Below are 16,075 nucleotides of genomic sequence, written 5' to 3'. Positions count from 1 at the left end.
ACTGAAGGTATTAGCCCCATTTTGTACTTGAAGTAATAGAGCTCAGGAAAGTTAGGTGGCCTGTCCTTAGTCCCACAGGTAGTAAGTGTCAGAGATTAGTTGAAATCACATATCTTAGGGCAGCTAGGTAGCACATTGGATAGAGCACCAGCCCTGGAGTCAGGAGGATCTGAGTTCAAATCTTAGCTCAGGCATTTAATACTTACTTAGCTGTGTAACCTTGGGCAAGTCATTACTCCATTGTCTATACTGAAATATTTTTAAATGTAGAACATAATAATTACTTAAAACCAATTCTAAAATAAATGCATTTCTATGATCAATATTTTTAATTTTGTTGCAGGAAGGACTAAAACTAAGTGAGTTAATAATATGGACATCAAAAGAAATCTTTCTTGGATATGATGATTTAAAATATAAGAAAATATTAAATCTTGAAGAGGCCTCGAATCTTTTGCATATTCACAAAAATATGCTGAAATTAGTTTCTATAAACATTGTTACTTATACCTCAGATCCAACTGGAGTTGCTTTGATACTATCTCTCCGTCAAGCAGGGGGCCGTAAAGATATGCTGTTTTTAGTGTTCTATAGTGAGGATACATTAAAATGGACACTACAAGACTTTTCAATGACTTTCCCTCATGGAAGTAAATTGAATGCACTATTCATGTATTCAGCATTGCCAAGTTTTTTATTATGGGATAACAAGACTGTCTACTACAGCTATCAAAATTTTACACAGAGTGGATCACTGAAGACATTTCTTGGAAATAATGACCTATCAGCTGTAGCACATAATAGCATCATTCACCAAGTTTTTATAGGTTAAGTATTTTTATCTTGGAAGAGATAAATTAATGATTCTATTAGGTAAACTCTTAAGTATTTTCTTATGAACTGGTCATCATTTTTCAAGGTAATTACTATAGTCTTTCGTGACATCTAAAGTTTCAGTGAGATTGATATTTTCTCTATTATTTAAAAACAGAATTAATGCTATGTAATGGTAAATGGAAATACATGAAAATTGGTTCCTTTATGGAGCAGATATATCAGTCATCAATCAAAACATTCGTTTAGCACCTACTATAAAGACTGTTTTCCTATAGCTATAGGCTAGTTGAAAAAAATAAAAATTCAAAGTAACATCTTATTTAATGTTTATAAAGTGTTTTCTCTCCCCAAAACTCTTATGAGGTAGATTTTACATTTTTATTCCCATTTTATAGATGAAGAAATTGCAACATAGAAGTTCAATGGCATGCTGAGGTCATAAAAATAATACATTGGCAGGATCTCTCCATATCTCATACCACTTTTTGTTTGGAACATGTGAATTGACATCTAAATCTTAAAAGGAGTGGTAGATATATAAGTGCCATACAAGTTCAGACAAGGGATATCATTATGGTTTGAAAGAGAAGCTTCATGGAATAAATGGATCTAGAAATGGTCCTCGAAGGACAATTAGAATTTGTGTAATGTGATGTCATTTATAGCCATGACCTACTCTGACTTTAAGAAGAAAGTAAAAGATCTCAGGCCAAAAAGGCAATTCTTCTTCATGTTGTTCTTCATGCAATATGTCTTTCAGGAAGCTAACATGACCCAATTTGACAAATACTCTCACAATACTGGGAATTTCTAATTCTCTAGGTTAATCACTTAACCTCTAACTCCAGACCTAGAACTCACTACATTCTAAACAATCATTGTCTGGAATGGTTAATTGATGATGATGGCTTTTTGTTGTGTGTGACACATGTTTTTGCCTTGTTTTAGCATTGGAAGAGAAGGATCTAGTTCAAACCAGGATCCTTACCAAGAGAATTAGACTAGAAAGTTCAGTTGAGATGTTTAAGAATGTTATTGAATAGAAATTCAACAATCACCAATTAGAAGTATCAAGGCAAGAATCAGAAACTTGGATTCACTGGCAAGAAATACAAGTTCTAGCTCTCAGAAATTGAAGAAATCATAATAGGCAATGTGATACATAATAAAACTTTCTCTGTTTCTAGACTATGATAATATAATTGAAAAATCCTAGAGGATTCAGTTAAAAAGCTAGGAGAAACAATCATTTTAGCCTAGAAGCAGGATATAAAATAAACCCATGTAAATCATCAGCATTTCTATATTTTTACCAATAAAATCCTGAAAGAAATGATATTAAGGGGACGGCTAGGTGGCTCAGTGGATAGAGCACTGGCCCTGGAGTCAGGAGTACCTGGGTTCAAATTCGAACTCATACACTTAATAATTACCTAGCAGTGTGGCCTTGGGCAAGCCACTTAACCCCATTGCTTTGTAAAAACCTTAAAAAAATGATATTAAGAGATACTCCATTTAAAATAACCATAGATAGCATAAAATACCAGGAAGTCAAAGCAAACCCTGGAACTAACTACATGAACATAATTATAAAATAAAATAACAATAAATAAAAAGTTTAAACAAGTAAAAATTTTATACAAATACAGATTTTTTTTTTAGGTTTTTGCAAGGCAAATGGGATTAAGTGGCTTGCCCAAGGCCACACAGCTAGGTAATTATTAAGTGTCTGAGACCGAATTTGAACCCAGGTACTCCTGACTCCAGGGCCAGTGCTCTATCCACTGCGCCACCTAGCTGCCCCATAAATTCAGATTTTAATAATCGCAGAAATATTGTTTGTGGATAGGCAGAGTCAATGTAATAAAAATGACAATTCTTTCTAAACTAATCTATAATGCCATCCCAATTAAATTCCCACCCAAAATATTATTGAGCTAGAAAAATTCATTTGGAAGCACAAAAGGTAAAGAATATCAAAGAATGTCAAGAATATCAAAGATGGGAGGCTAGGTAGCACAGTAGATAGAGCACTGACCCTGGAGTAAGAAGTACCTGAGTTCAAAATGGGACTCAGATATTTAATAATTACCTAGCTGTGTGGCCTTGGGCAAGCCACTTAATGCTACTGCCTTGCAAAAAAAAACTAAAAAAAATTTGAAAAATTTGAAAAATTTAAAAATTAAAAAAAAATCAAAGGCATTAATGGAGAAAATATAAAGGAAGGCAGTTTAGCAGTACCAAAACTTAAAATATATTATAAATGGTAATTATCAAAATTATTTGTTACTGGGTAATAATAGAAAGGTAGATCAGTAGAAGAAAATTAGATTATATAGGAGTAAATATTATAATAACCTTGCTTTTGACAAGCATAAAGATTTAAACTTTTGGGAAAAGAATTTATCTTTGCTAAAAATTATTGGGAAAATCCAAACACAGTCTGCTAGGAATTGGAAATAAACTAATAATTTACACTATTTACCAAGATAAGGTCAAAATGAATACATGTCCTAGGTATAAAAGGAGATGTCATAAGTAAAATAGAACTTGGACCATATTATCCATCAGATTTATGGATACGAGAAAATTTTATAAATAAATGAGAGTTTTGTGAGATGTAAAATGAATAACTATGATTTTATTTTAAAAACCAATTAGCCAAGATTTGAAGGAAAACAGGAAACTGGGATGGGAGTTTCTCAGTTTCTCAGTTTCTCAGATAAAAGTCTCAAATCTCAAATTTATAGAGAGTTTTGTCAAACTTAAAAGAATATGTATCATTGTCCAATTGGAAAATGTCAAAAGGTATGAACAGGAATTTTTTTCAATGAAGAAATCGAAGTCATGCATAGTCATGGGGAAACAATGTTCTAAATTAGAAAAATACAAATTAAAATAACTTTGAGATATCATTACATATCAGATTGGCTAAAATGATAAAAGGTGGAAATAACTAAGGTTGGAGGAGATATAAGAAAATTGGGACACCAGTAAACTGTTGATGAAACTTTGAACTGATTCAACCATTTTGGAGAGCAAATTAGAATTTTAGCCAAAGAGTTATAAAACTGTGTATATCCTTTAACCTATGAAAGTCACTATCAGGGTTGTTTCCTAAAGTAGTATATGATGGTGATGGAATGCTACTGCGCTGAAAGAAATGATGAACATGTTGATTTTTAAAAAAAAATTTGATTTGCATGAAATAATAAAGAGTGAAATGAGCACCAAGAGAATTTTGTATACAGTAACAGTAATATTTTGCATAGAATAAATCTGATGGGGTAGCTAGGTGGCACAGCAGATAGATCACTGGCCCTGGAGCCAGAAATACCTGAGTTCAAATCCGGCCTCAGACACTTAATAATTACCCACTAAGGGGCGACTAGGTGTCGCAGTGGATAAAGCACGGGCCCTGGAGTCAGGAGTACCTGGGTTCAAATCCGGTCTCAGACACTCAGACTTAGCTGTGTGGCCTTGGGCAAGCCACTTAACTCCGTTTGCCTTGCAAAAAAAAAAAAAAAAAACCTAAAAAAAACTCAAACAAACAAAAAAATAATTACCCATCTGTGTGACCTTGGGCAAGCTACTTCACCCCATTTGCCTTGAAAAAAACCTTAAAAAAATGCTCTATAGAGGAAGATGCTAACCACCTTCAGAGAAAAAAAACGCATAAATAGGAGAATGCATAGTAATGTTTTACTTATACTATGGCCTTCTGCAGTATAGGGTATATAGAAAGTGAGAGAGAAAAACAGTTTGGAAAAGAAAAAAATTAATTTAAATTTTAAAAAATATTTTCTCAATGTTTATTGGTGGTCTATACTTTTCTTTTTCTGTTTTGTGTCTCTCTGGTTTAGATATCAAAATCATATGCATAATTTAAGATATTCAAAGGATGCCTTTTCTAATATTGCAAATAATATGTAATATTGTAATTTTTCAAAAAAAATTGTAATTTTTTTGTTTGAAAAATGTTGATTGTTTAATGAAATTCAGTTGTGAATTCATATGTTCTGGAAGGTTTTTCTGCGTTCACTTTTGACTCGTTAAATTTTGTTTACTTGATGTTGTGTTATTTTAAAATAGAATTTCTTTTATTATTCTAAATATGTTTATGTATTTCCAAGTATTCAATAATTTCCTCTAAATTATCCATTTAATGAGCATATAATTAGACAAAATAGTTGCTAAAAATTTCCTTTAGCTCTTTTTCAATTGTTATGAATTCTTTTTTTACTTTTGGTATCAAAAATTGTTTTTCTTCTCTTTTTTTCAAAAAAATTGGCCAATTTTTACTAATTGTTTTTCAAACTAACTAAATATGTGTTATTTATCAATTCAATGTTGTGTGTGGGTTTTTATTTTTAATTTTATTAATCTCTTTAATTGTCACCATTATTTCTATAATACGCCCAGTTCATTGATTTGTTATTTCCCTCTTTTTTAGATCAAAGGATTTAGGCATGTTAATTTTTTTTCTGAGAATGTCTATTAGCTGTGTTCCATAATTGTTGGTATGGTATCTCAATGTTGTCATTTCATTTGATGAAATTTTCAATTTCTTTTTCTTCAACATGTTCTTACATCTACCAGTCTATTAGAATTATGTTATTTAGTTTCAACTACTTTTTTTTTAGGTTTTTGCAAGGCAAATGGGTTAAGTGGCTTGCCCAAGGCCACACAGCTAGGTAATTATTAAGTGTCTGAGACCGGATTTGAACTCAGGTACTACTGACTCCAAGGCCGGTGCTTTATCCACTACGCTACCTAGCCGCCCCTTCAATTACTTTAAAAATTTTTTCCTTAAAGACCTTTTTATTGAATATCATTTTATTGATTGCAATCAATAATGATGCTTAGCCTTTCTGCTTTTTTACATTTTTTTGATGATGATGCCCTTCTGTGATTACTGCTCTCCTATTGTTCTGAATAGGATGGCTAAATTTGTTTTTGAATTGTCACATATTTTTTCTTAAATTAACAACATTGAATTTGGTAGAGCAAAACACCACTTAAGAAAGATTCCTCCAACAAGATTTATCACTTCCTTATGTCAAAATCATTTAAAAATTTTTAAAATCATAACAAAAATAAGTGTTTGACAACTCTCTGTTTATTATTATGGAGGGAGGCATAAAATAGGGGTTCATGTGTTTGGTAAAGTTACGTGCTATCATCATGGGTTGCCCAGGTGATATCATTGGTCTGCAGAAGACATGGTGTTGATAGCATCAATTGTTAAAGTATGGGATCTTAAATAGACACATTCCCTCAAAAGAATTTATGCGGTTAACTAGACATCTTTTTTTTTAAGATTTTTATTTATTTTGAGTTTTACAATTTTTCCCCTAATCTTACTTCCTTCCCCCCACCCCCAACAGAGGGCAACTTGTCAGTCTTTACATTGTTTCCATGCTGTACATTGGTCCAAATTGAGTGTGAGGTGAGAGAAATCACATCCTTAAGGAAGAAACAAAGTATAAGAGATAGCAGGATCAGACAAGATATCAGTTTTTTTTTCTAAATTTAAGGTAATAGTCCTTGGTCTTTGTTCAAACTCCACAGTTGTTTCTCTGGATAAGGATGGTATTCTCCATTGCAGAGAGCCCCAAATTGCCCCTGACTGTTGCACTGATGGAATGAGCAAGTCCATCAAGGTTGATCATTTCCCCCATGTTGCTGTTAGGGTGTACAGTGTTTTTCTGGTTCTGCTCATTTCATTCAGCATCAGTTCATGCAAATCCCTCCAGGTTTTCCTGAAATTCCCATTCCTCCTGGTTTCTAATAGAACAATAGTCTTCCATGACATACATATACCACAGTTAGTCTGTGTAAAAGCTTTTTAATTTAATGTAATTGAAATCATCTATTTTGTTTTTAGTGATGTTCTCCATCTCTTCCTTAGTCATAAACTGCTTCCCTTTCCATAGATCTGATAGGTAAACTAATCCTTGATCTTCTAATTTTCTTATAGTATTTTTTTTATTTGACTAGACATCTTATGAAGCTACTTCAAAAGTCCAAGAATGAATATATGACTATATTTGTGTGTATGTATGAAGACATACACTGGACATGTACATATTTTATATACATATTTATACATATAAACATTGTGTGTAGATCTGTGGCACCTTATGTATGTACAAATATATGTATGCATTTTATATATGCAAATATGGTACATATGACAAAGACAATATATGGGTCTTATCATACTGCTGACTGATAATGTCTTGAAACCAGACCTGAAAAAAATGGTTTAACTTAAAGTATTATTATTATTATCATAGGGAAGGTAGATGGTGCAGTAGATTGCATCTTTCTGAGTTCAAAATTGACACTTAAAAGTGGTGTGACCCTGAACAAGTCATTTTATACCTACTTGCCTCAGTTTCCTCACCTATAAGATGAGCTAGAGAAGGAAATGACAAGCCACTTCCATGCCATACTCAGAAATGAATGAAAATTACTAAACATATGTTAATACAATCAAAAGTTCCCTTCAGCGGCTGTCTTTGAGTTTCTAAGTAAAAATTCAGTTTCCAACTCACTTTTATCTTTTGCTGCTGATTTCAGACACACACACTTTGTTCAGTCTGTTTATCATTTCTCATACCTTTTGAACACTAAAAAGCATACTTCTCATTCAGAAACAATTTCTTATCCTATTTGAAGAATCACAAACTTTGAGAATAGAAAGGAACATTAGCAACCCTCTAACCCAACCCATTCATGAAAGAGTGTCCAGGGAAGGTCACCCATTTGGGGCAAAATACAAGTCTTATTCTCCTTTCAAATAACAACCCCTTGAACCAAATAGCTGAACCACAGTCATCATATCTCCACTGAGTCTTCTCCCTTCTCTAGGCCAAACATTCTCTTTTCCTACAACTGATTCTCCTCTGGACACTCTAAAGTTTATTTGTGTTCTTCTTCAAATGTAATACATATAACGGAACACAATACTCCTGCAACCTTCTTTTTCATCTTGGTGAGAATAAAATCAGGAATAGAATGTACTCTACCTCGTGAAGGAAGTGATCGTTAAGATAGGTACTTTGCTTCTTTCTGTGAACCTTAGCAGATGTCTGGTTGGTTCTAAAGTTCTAACAGGGTTATCTCAAGGCTCTCTGCTAGGCTTATATTCCATTTCCCAAATTATTCATCATTACTATCTGCTGCACATTCTTATGACTTCTGATTTTCTCTCCTTTGACATTCATCCAAATATTCTCAGTCATGTTTCCCCCTCCTGGGTTTACTGATATGGATAAACCTACATAATATACAATGCTATCCTATTATCCCTCTTTTATTATGTTATTTCTCTTGGATTAGGCAGCCATTGATTAGTCATTGTTTTAATCTCACCATGTTTCACTGATATCTATGAAGTCAAATTTTCCTCCTTGCATTAAGGACTTTTAGACTCACTTCATCACCTAAATTTTAAACATTTTTGTTTTAATTTTTTTGGTTTTTTGCAAGGCAATAGGGTTAAATGACTTGCCCCAAGGTCACACAGCTAGGTACTTATTAAGTTTCTGAGATGATATTTGAACTCAGGTCCTCCTGACGCCAGGGTCAATGGTCTATCCACTGTGCCACCTAACTGCCCCCAGTTTTGAATATTTTTATAGCAATATTTGAAGTCAGGGATGTTGGGTTTTTGTTTTGATTTTTACTGACTCCTTTCTTGAATTTTTTTTCTTCTCTGGACATATAGGTATGACAGCTGTTTTTCTTCTCCCTTCATTGAAGCTACCTTCTATATCTAACTTAATGAAAACACATTGACACTTTTCTCACTCCCCAAATCCCTTGCAGTTTTCCCCTTCTCTACAATCTCCACCTCTCCCTAACTCTATTATATCAAGAATGTGGGAAGAAAAAAACAATTGTTTCTGCTGCCATTATGACAAACATGAACATGGTCAAGGACTAAATGACAATACTCAGGAAGGGAGAGAGAGGTAGCCCCCATTTTCTTCTATGATTAGGGCAGCACATTAATAAGGCCTGCTTGATGTGAAGAGGTGACTAGTACCTTCCTTAAATATCCAGCTTGACTCCTGCTATAGTTGCATAAAACCCCCATTGTTTAATAGCTTTGGGTTAAAACAACTGTACAATTTTTTTTGAGGTTCCTCAGCTTATCAGCTTAATACTAAACAGATTCAATGAAGGCCTTACCTGTCACAGATAAGTTGATTTTTTTTTCAAAAGATATCTTGCATATATTTAGCTTTTGTGCCCTTAATATGTTTTGTCTTACAGCATTTGGGGAAGTAAATTTAAGATAATTTTATTAAGTAAAGGCAATTGAATTGGAGAATTATAGGCAAGTTGATCAGGAAAAAATTTTAGTGAATAAAACATTAATAATGTATAGATAATAGGAGAAAAAGAAAAAAGCATGATAACACTAGTGAAGAAATAGTTTGAGTTTATGAGTAGAAAAAAGTGAAATAGAGAAGATGGAAAGTAAGGATAGTAGATAAATTTTTTTTTCTGAATTCCTATATCATTTCTTAGACTCTTTCCAAACTGGAATCATTGAATAAAGTTAACTCTGCTATTGAAAATTTCAAGGAATCTCCTATGATTTTTCAGCAGATGCATGTGTGATAATTTTGTATAGGAGCATTTTACTTTACCAAGTCACAATAAATATAGTGGATCTTCTCTGCTCTATGACTATTAATTAATTTTAAAGATGATGTGGTTGCTACAGAGAATCATTTCCCAAAGACTGAATATTCCCTTTTCATATTTTCATTGAACATATCTTTGATGTACATGTATATTATTCTTATAATGAATAAATGAAGAGAAAAGAATAGGCATGTAGGTCATTATCTGCCTTTTGAGAGTATTAGTATTGTCAATGACTTTTTCTTATTTAGCAGCCTTCCCCTATTGAAGAGAATAATGGGTAGGGGAGGAATGTCAATAGATAATGTCTTAATATAAGACCAAACATGTTGAGAATCTAAAGGGAAGAATCAAAATGGAGAACAAAAAGTGTCTTTACTCTCCTCTAAGGAATTGCTTTTTAAAAATACAGGGAAAGTAAAGTCGGAAAAATTATAGCTTATTTTCTCTCTCTTTCTTTTTTTTTTTAGATTATTTCGGGAATGGCCTGATAAAAATGCTCAACAATATTATGTTTTATTTCAAATTTGAAGTTACAGATGTAGCAAAGCTACATAAATGGTCTAAGGAAAGTGACCATACTATAATTTTAATTAACCCTACTGGGGACCTGTGTATAGTGAATCTTAGTTATGGTACAGCAGAATATAGTGCATATCCATTATTATTAGAGTTATATAGTTCAACTTTTAAAGATCAACCTGCTTGTCCATATATATTGTTTGAAACCAGTATTTATTTAAACAATATCTATTTGGACAAGAGAGATGAACTGTCATTTTGGATTCAAGTGGTCTATATGGAGAATTTTGGTGTAGAAGCTATTGTGGATGTCTATGGACCAAAAGTATTACAGGAGAAAAGAGAAGTCGAATTTGAAGTAGCCTTGGGAATCTGCACCAAAAATATGGTAAGTTAGATTCAAATGTTTCAAATGTCTATTCTTTTATTTTAGTTTTTTTAGTTTTTGCAAGGCAATAGGGTTAAGTGACTTGCCAAAGGTCACATAGCTAGGTAATTAAGTGTCTGAGGTTGGATTTGAACTCAGCTCCTCCTGACTCCAGGGCCAGTGTTGTATCCACTGAGTCACCTATCTGCCCCTATTCTTTTATTTCTTAAAAAATATAATTTTATCATTTAATATTTTTTCTAGAATCATACATTTAAGTAGTTTGAGAAAGGTCATTTTTTCATTTATTCATTTGACAAATTTCATAAATAATATTGTGGTAAATATCATACATAGCTATAATACTTATCCATCTCTTCTACTCACATGAAAATAAAATCATACTGGCTCCACTTTAAGTTTATGTTACATAATCTCACCTGGGCCCTCAATGTGGCAAGGCAATTCTTTTATATTCATCCGTTCACTATCTCAAGTGTAAGACTGTAGCTGTATGTTAAAATCTTCACCACAGCAGCTCTTTCAGATCTTTCCATTCTTTCTCAAATCCCCCATAGCTTTCTTTCTGAATTTTGGGAAAACTAATCTGAGGCTTCATTAAAGATGTATTGCTGCCAATCATCATATCAATATGTAGGGATAGATTTTGTTTATACTGTAAATATATTTTAGACTATCTACAATGTAGATTTAATTTACAGTCGGAGGGCAGGCTCATTTATATGAAAAAAGTCAGAAAACTCAATCAGTTTCAGAAAATATATGCAAAATGTGAATATGTGAGCAACATAGAAAAATGGAACTTTACAAAAAGGAAGAGAGAAAAAATATGGGTATATGTTTAGGGAAACAAGTAGCAAAAAGAAGAGGATACCATCATCTGTCTACTAATTAAAGCAGGAACTGTGACTTCTTTCCTAGCCTTGATTCTGCAAGTGTTGTGATCTTTGAGTTTTCAGAAACAGTCTGGAAATTAAAATAGAGGTTGGGGCAGTGTCCTCTTCATATCCCAGTGATGGAAAGAAACTAGAGCCAGAAATTCTCTTGCCAGAGAACAAAGGCAAAGAGACAGGATGGGAACATGAAGTCCAATTTAACTGGATGGCAGAGTGCATGAAGAGACATAGTATATAATAATCCTGAAAATGTAGGTTAGTATGGGTTGGGGAAGGCCTTAAGTGCCAATTGAAAAAGTTTGCATATGTTCCTAAAGATGATATGAAGCCACTGAAAGGTCCTCCCTCTCGAGGGTATAAGAAAAAAAGTACATAAGAGAGGCAATGCACCAGGGCAAGAAGAAGTCCCAGATTCAAAATAAAGGTACTTAAATTTGTGTAGACAGCTCTGTCATTTGCCACCTGATCTTAGGGCATAGTTCTAAGAAAGACTGACCAGGGGGCCTTATCCATGGTAACATTCCAGGGTAAGTAATATAGGGCCATTGGACTGTTTACAAACTCATCCTGAACAATAGTGTGTGGTTTACATCCCATAATTAAATGATCTTCTAGTCCAGACTAAAGTTTTAAGAGGAAAAACCAGAGCAGAAATGTCAAATGTAGCTCTGCAACTATGAACTGGAGAGCTTTCTAGCTGGAAAGTCATAATGATAGTGTCTGGGTCCAGTATCAGTCCACTGAAACTTCAAACTGTTCAAGCTCACAATCATGCTGGTCAGACACAAACCCATGCCAAGAGCTTGCATAGTTAAAATGGAATAAGGGAATCCAGAAATAAATCAGACCACATTGGAAGTTTCAAATCCCAACTCAATATCCCCTAAGTGAGCAATAACAGAACCAGGCTAGACGTTGTCACCAGATATATGCAGAACCTGACCCTTGCATAAAGTCCATAAAGTCCAGGTGTAGACTCAAAGAATGACAAAGACTACTTTGGGAGCACTAAAAGCTTGCATATCCCTATTTCTAAGATGCTGGAATAGCATAATACTTAATAGCTCTTAAAAGAACATCAGCAGGATCAGCCCAGACATTCTCCCCAAAAGTTCCCAGAACCTGATTCTAAACAGGTAAAATATCACAAAGCTAAGATCAGATCCCTGAGGTTTTCCTCTAGAAACTTCTATGCAAACTGACTTGGATCTATCCATCTCTGGCCTTTACACTCATCCAATCCTCATTCATATAACTGTGCTTTTATTTTTTTTACATATATTCCTATTTGGTCTGCAAAGATATTATAAGTTTTTTACTTTGTCAAATGCCTTGCTGAAGTCCAGAAATACTATGTCTATGGAATTCCCTAACCTATTCATATATAGGAACACTATCAAATGAGTTTAAGCTGCAATAACTTATTTTTGATGAGTCCACAAGTGGTCATCATTTCCTTACAAAATGTTCAAACCATTGCTTTAATAATGACTAGAATTTTCCCATCAAAGACTCTATAAGTCACATTAAAATCAGTCTCTAGTTTGAATAATCCATCTTCTTTTCCTTTTTAAAATCAGATAATCCATTAATTTCCATTCTTATAGCTTACTCTATGATACTTAAACGAGCATATCAACATATATGTCCTCTAGTTCTTTCAGTATCTTGAGATATAATTTATCTGGGCTCACTAAATTGAAATTGCTGAATAGTGTTGGTTCAAATTCCTATACTGTCTAATGGAAAGTCTAAAGTGTAATGAGGAAACCAACCAATAAGGACCCAGTCATTGGTGTATATAAAATGCATGTTTGTTTCAATGCACATGAAAGCTTAATGAGCATACTATTTCCAGGCAGTTTCATGGGAATAAAAAACCTTTTCATAATGGCTGCTCAACTGAAGCTTAGTGCTCATACAAAAAGCTCAAACGAATTAATGTTCTCAGTTTTTAAGAAAGAAAGCAGAAGGAAAACTGTTGTCTAATGAGACTGGCTTTTCTCCCTATGTGGCCACCATCTGGCCATTAACTCATGGCATCTCTTTTTATTTTTTTTTGGTCTTTCTTGATTCTTTCATAATCTGAAGTGAATAACAGTGATAAAACAGATTGGGTTATGACCCTATGAACTTTGAAAGCTGTTAGCATTTCGAAATAAAGGCACTTAAATTTGTGTAGAATTCAGGAACAGGTGACAAAGGACAACTCTGTCATTTACCATCTGATCTTGGGGCATAGGTCTAAGGAAGACTCATAAGAGGACCTACATCTATGGTAACATTCCAGGATAAGTAATATAGGGCCATCAGACTATGTACAAACTCAACCTGAACAATGGCTGTGTGGCTTACATCCCATAATTAAACAAGGTTCTAGTTTGAGCTTCTAGTCCAAACTAAACTTTACAGAAGAATAACCAAAGTAAAATGACCCTATGAACTTTGAAACTGTTAGCATCACCCACAGACTAATACTGAATTGAGAGACTGTGTCCTTCAAGAAAGTTAGCAACTTAACCATATTCAAAAGTGAACTTGGTGAGAAGAATGCTTTATATCAACCACTTCAGTGGTTGGGCACAGGGAGCCAGAGAACATTTATAGAGTTTGAATAGGTTCCATGTCTGGGAGGATGGCAACTTTGGGTGACTGCATGCACAAGAGCTACACAAGTACTATCAGAATGTAGGACATGCTGCCCATAGGTTCCAAAGATAAGCATTCCAGTGTGAAGACTATTAGGGTGGAAAGAATCAGTATTTTGGAAAGAGTGAAGAACTTTCTACAATTTATTAAACAAAGAAACAAAAATTTAAGAAGAAATGGAATCAGCACCATCAGATCTATTTTGCTGTTGAAAGATATGGTTGACTCCATGGAACACATCTAGAAGTTAATATGATGTTTCTTATTTTTTTCAGAATCCCTAATCCCTAATCTTGTATTATTATCCTCATTTTACAGATGAGAAATTTAGACTGAGAGGAAAAAAATCACTTATCCAGATTCACACAGTTAGTGAGTATTGAGGTCAGAATTAGAATGTGTGTCATCTTGTCTCAGAGTCTAACACTCTATCCAATTTACATATTTATCAAGGTCTAATAAATTATATAGAGGCCCTAATTATTATCATTTGAGCAACTATTTCTCCCACTAAGTCAATTATATTTTCTTTTAAGTACTTAAATTCTATTTAATTTAGTGAATATGTGTGCATACATATACACAAACATATACACATGCATCCACTACTGGTATTATTTCATTGTCTATGTGGCCCTTAAGCTTAATACAATTTCTATCCCCTCATTTTGGGTCTCTGCAAATCGTTATAGTTTGAGTATGTTTCTTTTAAACAACATGTCGTTGGATTCCACTTTAATCTACTATCTCCTCCAGATTTGTAGCTGAATTCATCACATTCAGATGCACTGTTCTGTTTATTTATTGTGTATTTCTCTCCATTATAGTTTCTTTTCTTTTTTTCTCTCTTGTTGTACTATTTATAAAAAATTAAAAAGTGGAGACAGAAAAGTTATACAATGAACACTGATGATCTGTAATTGATAGTTTACACCACTACCTGTTCACTCTTCTCACTCAGACAGTGAATTCTTAGTATTTATTTCTTTTTTTTGATTCACCCTCCAAATCTGAAGTGTACATTACTTTGTGATTATTCATTTTCCCTCCCAATTAAGCCCCACTCTCCAGATCTCTTCCCTCTCCTGTTTTTTTGCATTAAACTTAAAATATTTCTTTTTTGTTTCATTTTGTTTTTGCAAGGCAACGAGGTTAAGTGACTTGCCCAAGTCACATAGCTAAGTAAATATTGTCTAAGGTCACATTTGAACTTAGGTCCTCCTGACTCCAGGGCCAATGTTTTATCCACTGTACCACCCAGCTACCCCCAAGACTTTGTATATTTCTACATTAAATTATGTATGTTTTCAATCCTCTTTTAGTCTAGATAAGCATGAGACTGTGCATTACTTATTCCCTCTGCCCCTTCTTTCATATTTGTATTAATTTATTCTTATACACTAATTATGAATTCTACCTCCTTCTCCTCCTTTCTTCCCTAGTGTATTCCTCTACTCTCCCCCTTCTTTCCTCTTTTAAGACCATTATAAAAGAACAATAAAACACACACACACACACAGACACACACACTTCTGTCTTATTTAACTTCATCTACAGAAGACATTAAACTTCTGAAGGAATATGATTTTTTCTCTTCTATTAAAATGTAGCCCTTTTCTCAGTTTTTAAAATTTTTTAAATTTATTTATTTAGCATTTTTCCCCAGTAATGTATAAAAACAATTTTTAACATTTTTTTTAATACTTTGAGTTCCAAATTCTCTCCCTTCCTCTCTCCCCATTCCCATCATTGAGACATCAAGCAATTCAATAAAGGTTATACATGTATGGTCAAGCAAGACATTTCCATAATAATCATGTTGTGAAAGAAAACATAGATTTAAAAAAAAACTCCAGAAAAAGAAAGTAATAGAAAAAGTATTCTTCAGTCTGCATATAGATACCATTAGTTCTTTCTCTAGGGATGATTAGCATCTTTCAACATAAGTCTTTCAGATGTGTCTTGCTTTGCTGAGAAAAACTAAATTATTCACACATGATCATCTTACAATATTGCTGTTACTTTGAACACAGTACAAACACACTTACAAAATGTCTTTCTAGATTTTACTAAGAACAGCCTGTTCATCATTTCTTATAGCAGAATAGCATTCCATCAC

The 16,075-nt window shown here is 33.5% G+C and overlaps 1 protein-coding gene across 4 annotated transcripts in view; it reads left to right on the top strand.

The window, feature by feature from the left end:
* Positions 1–16,075, top strand: part of LOC141513238 (cation channel sperm-associated auxiliary subunit epsilon-like) — a 193,916-nt gene that overhangs the window by 107,926 nt on the left and 69,915 nt on the right. For all 4 annotated transcript variants that reach the window (XM_074222866.1, XM_074222865.1, XM_074222867.1 and 1 more), the window contains 2 exons: positions 344–827; positions 9,972–10,411. In XM_074222866.1, coding sequence (XP_074078967.1) covers positions 344–827; positions 9,972–10,411 — 924 coding nt within the window. The remainder of the gene's footprint in view (positions 1–343; positions 828–9,971; positions 10,412–16,075) is intronic.

This window comes from Macrotis lagotis, chromosome 2, assembly GCF_037893015.1.
Source record: "Macrotis lagotis isolate mMagLag1 chromosome 2, bilby.v1.9.chrom.fasta, whole genome shotgun sequence".
Lineage (NCBI taxonomy): Eukaryota > Metazoa > Chordata > Mammalia > Peramelemorphia > Peramelidae > Macrotis > Macrotis lagotis.
The sequence above is the reverse complement of the archived record's forward strand: the minus strand, read 5'-3'. Positions and strand labels throughout refer to the sequence as shown.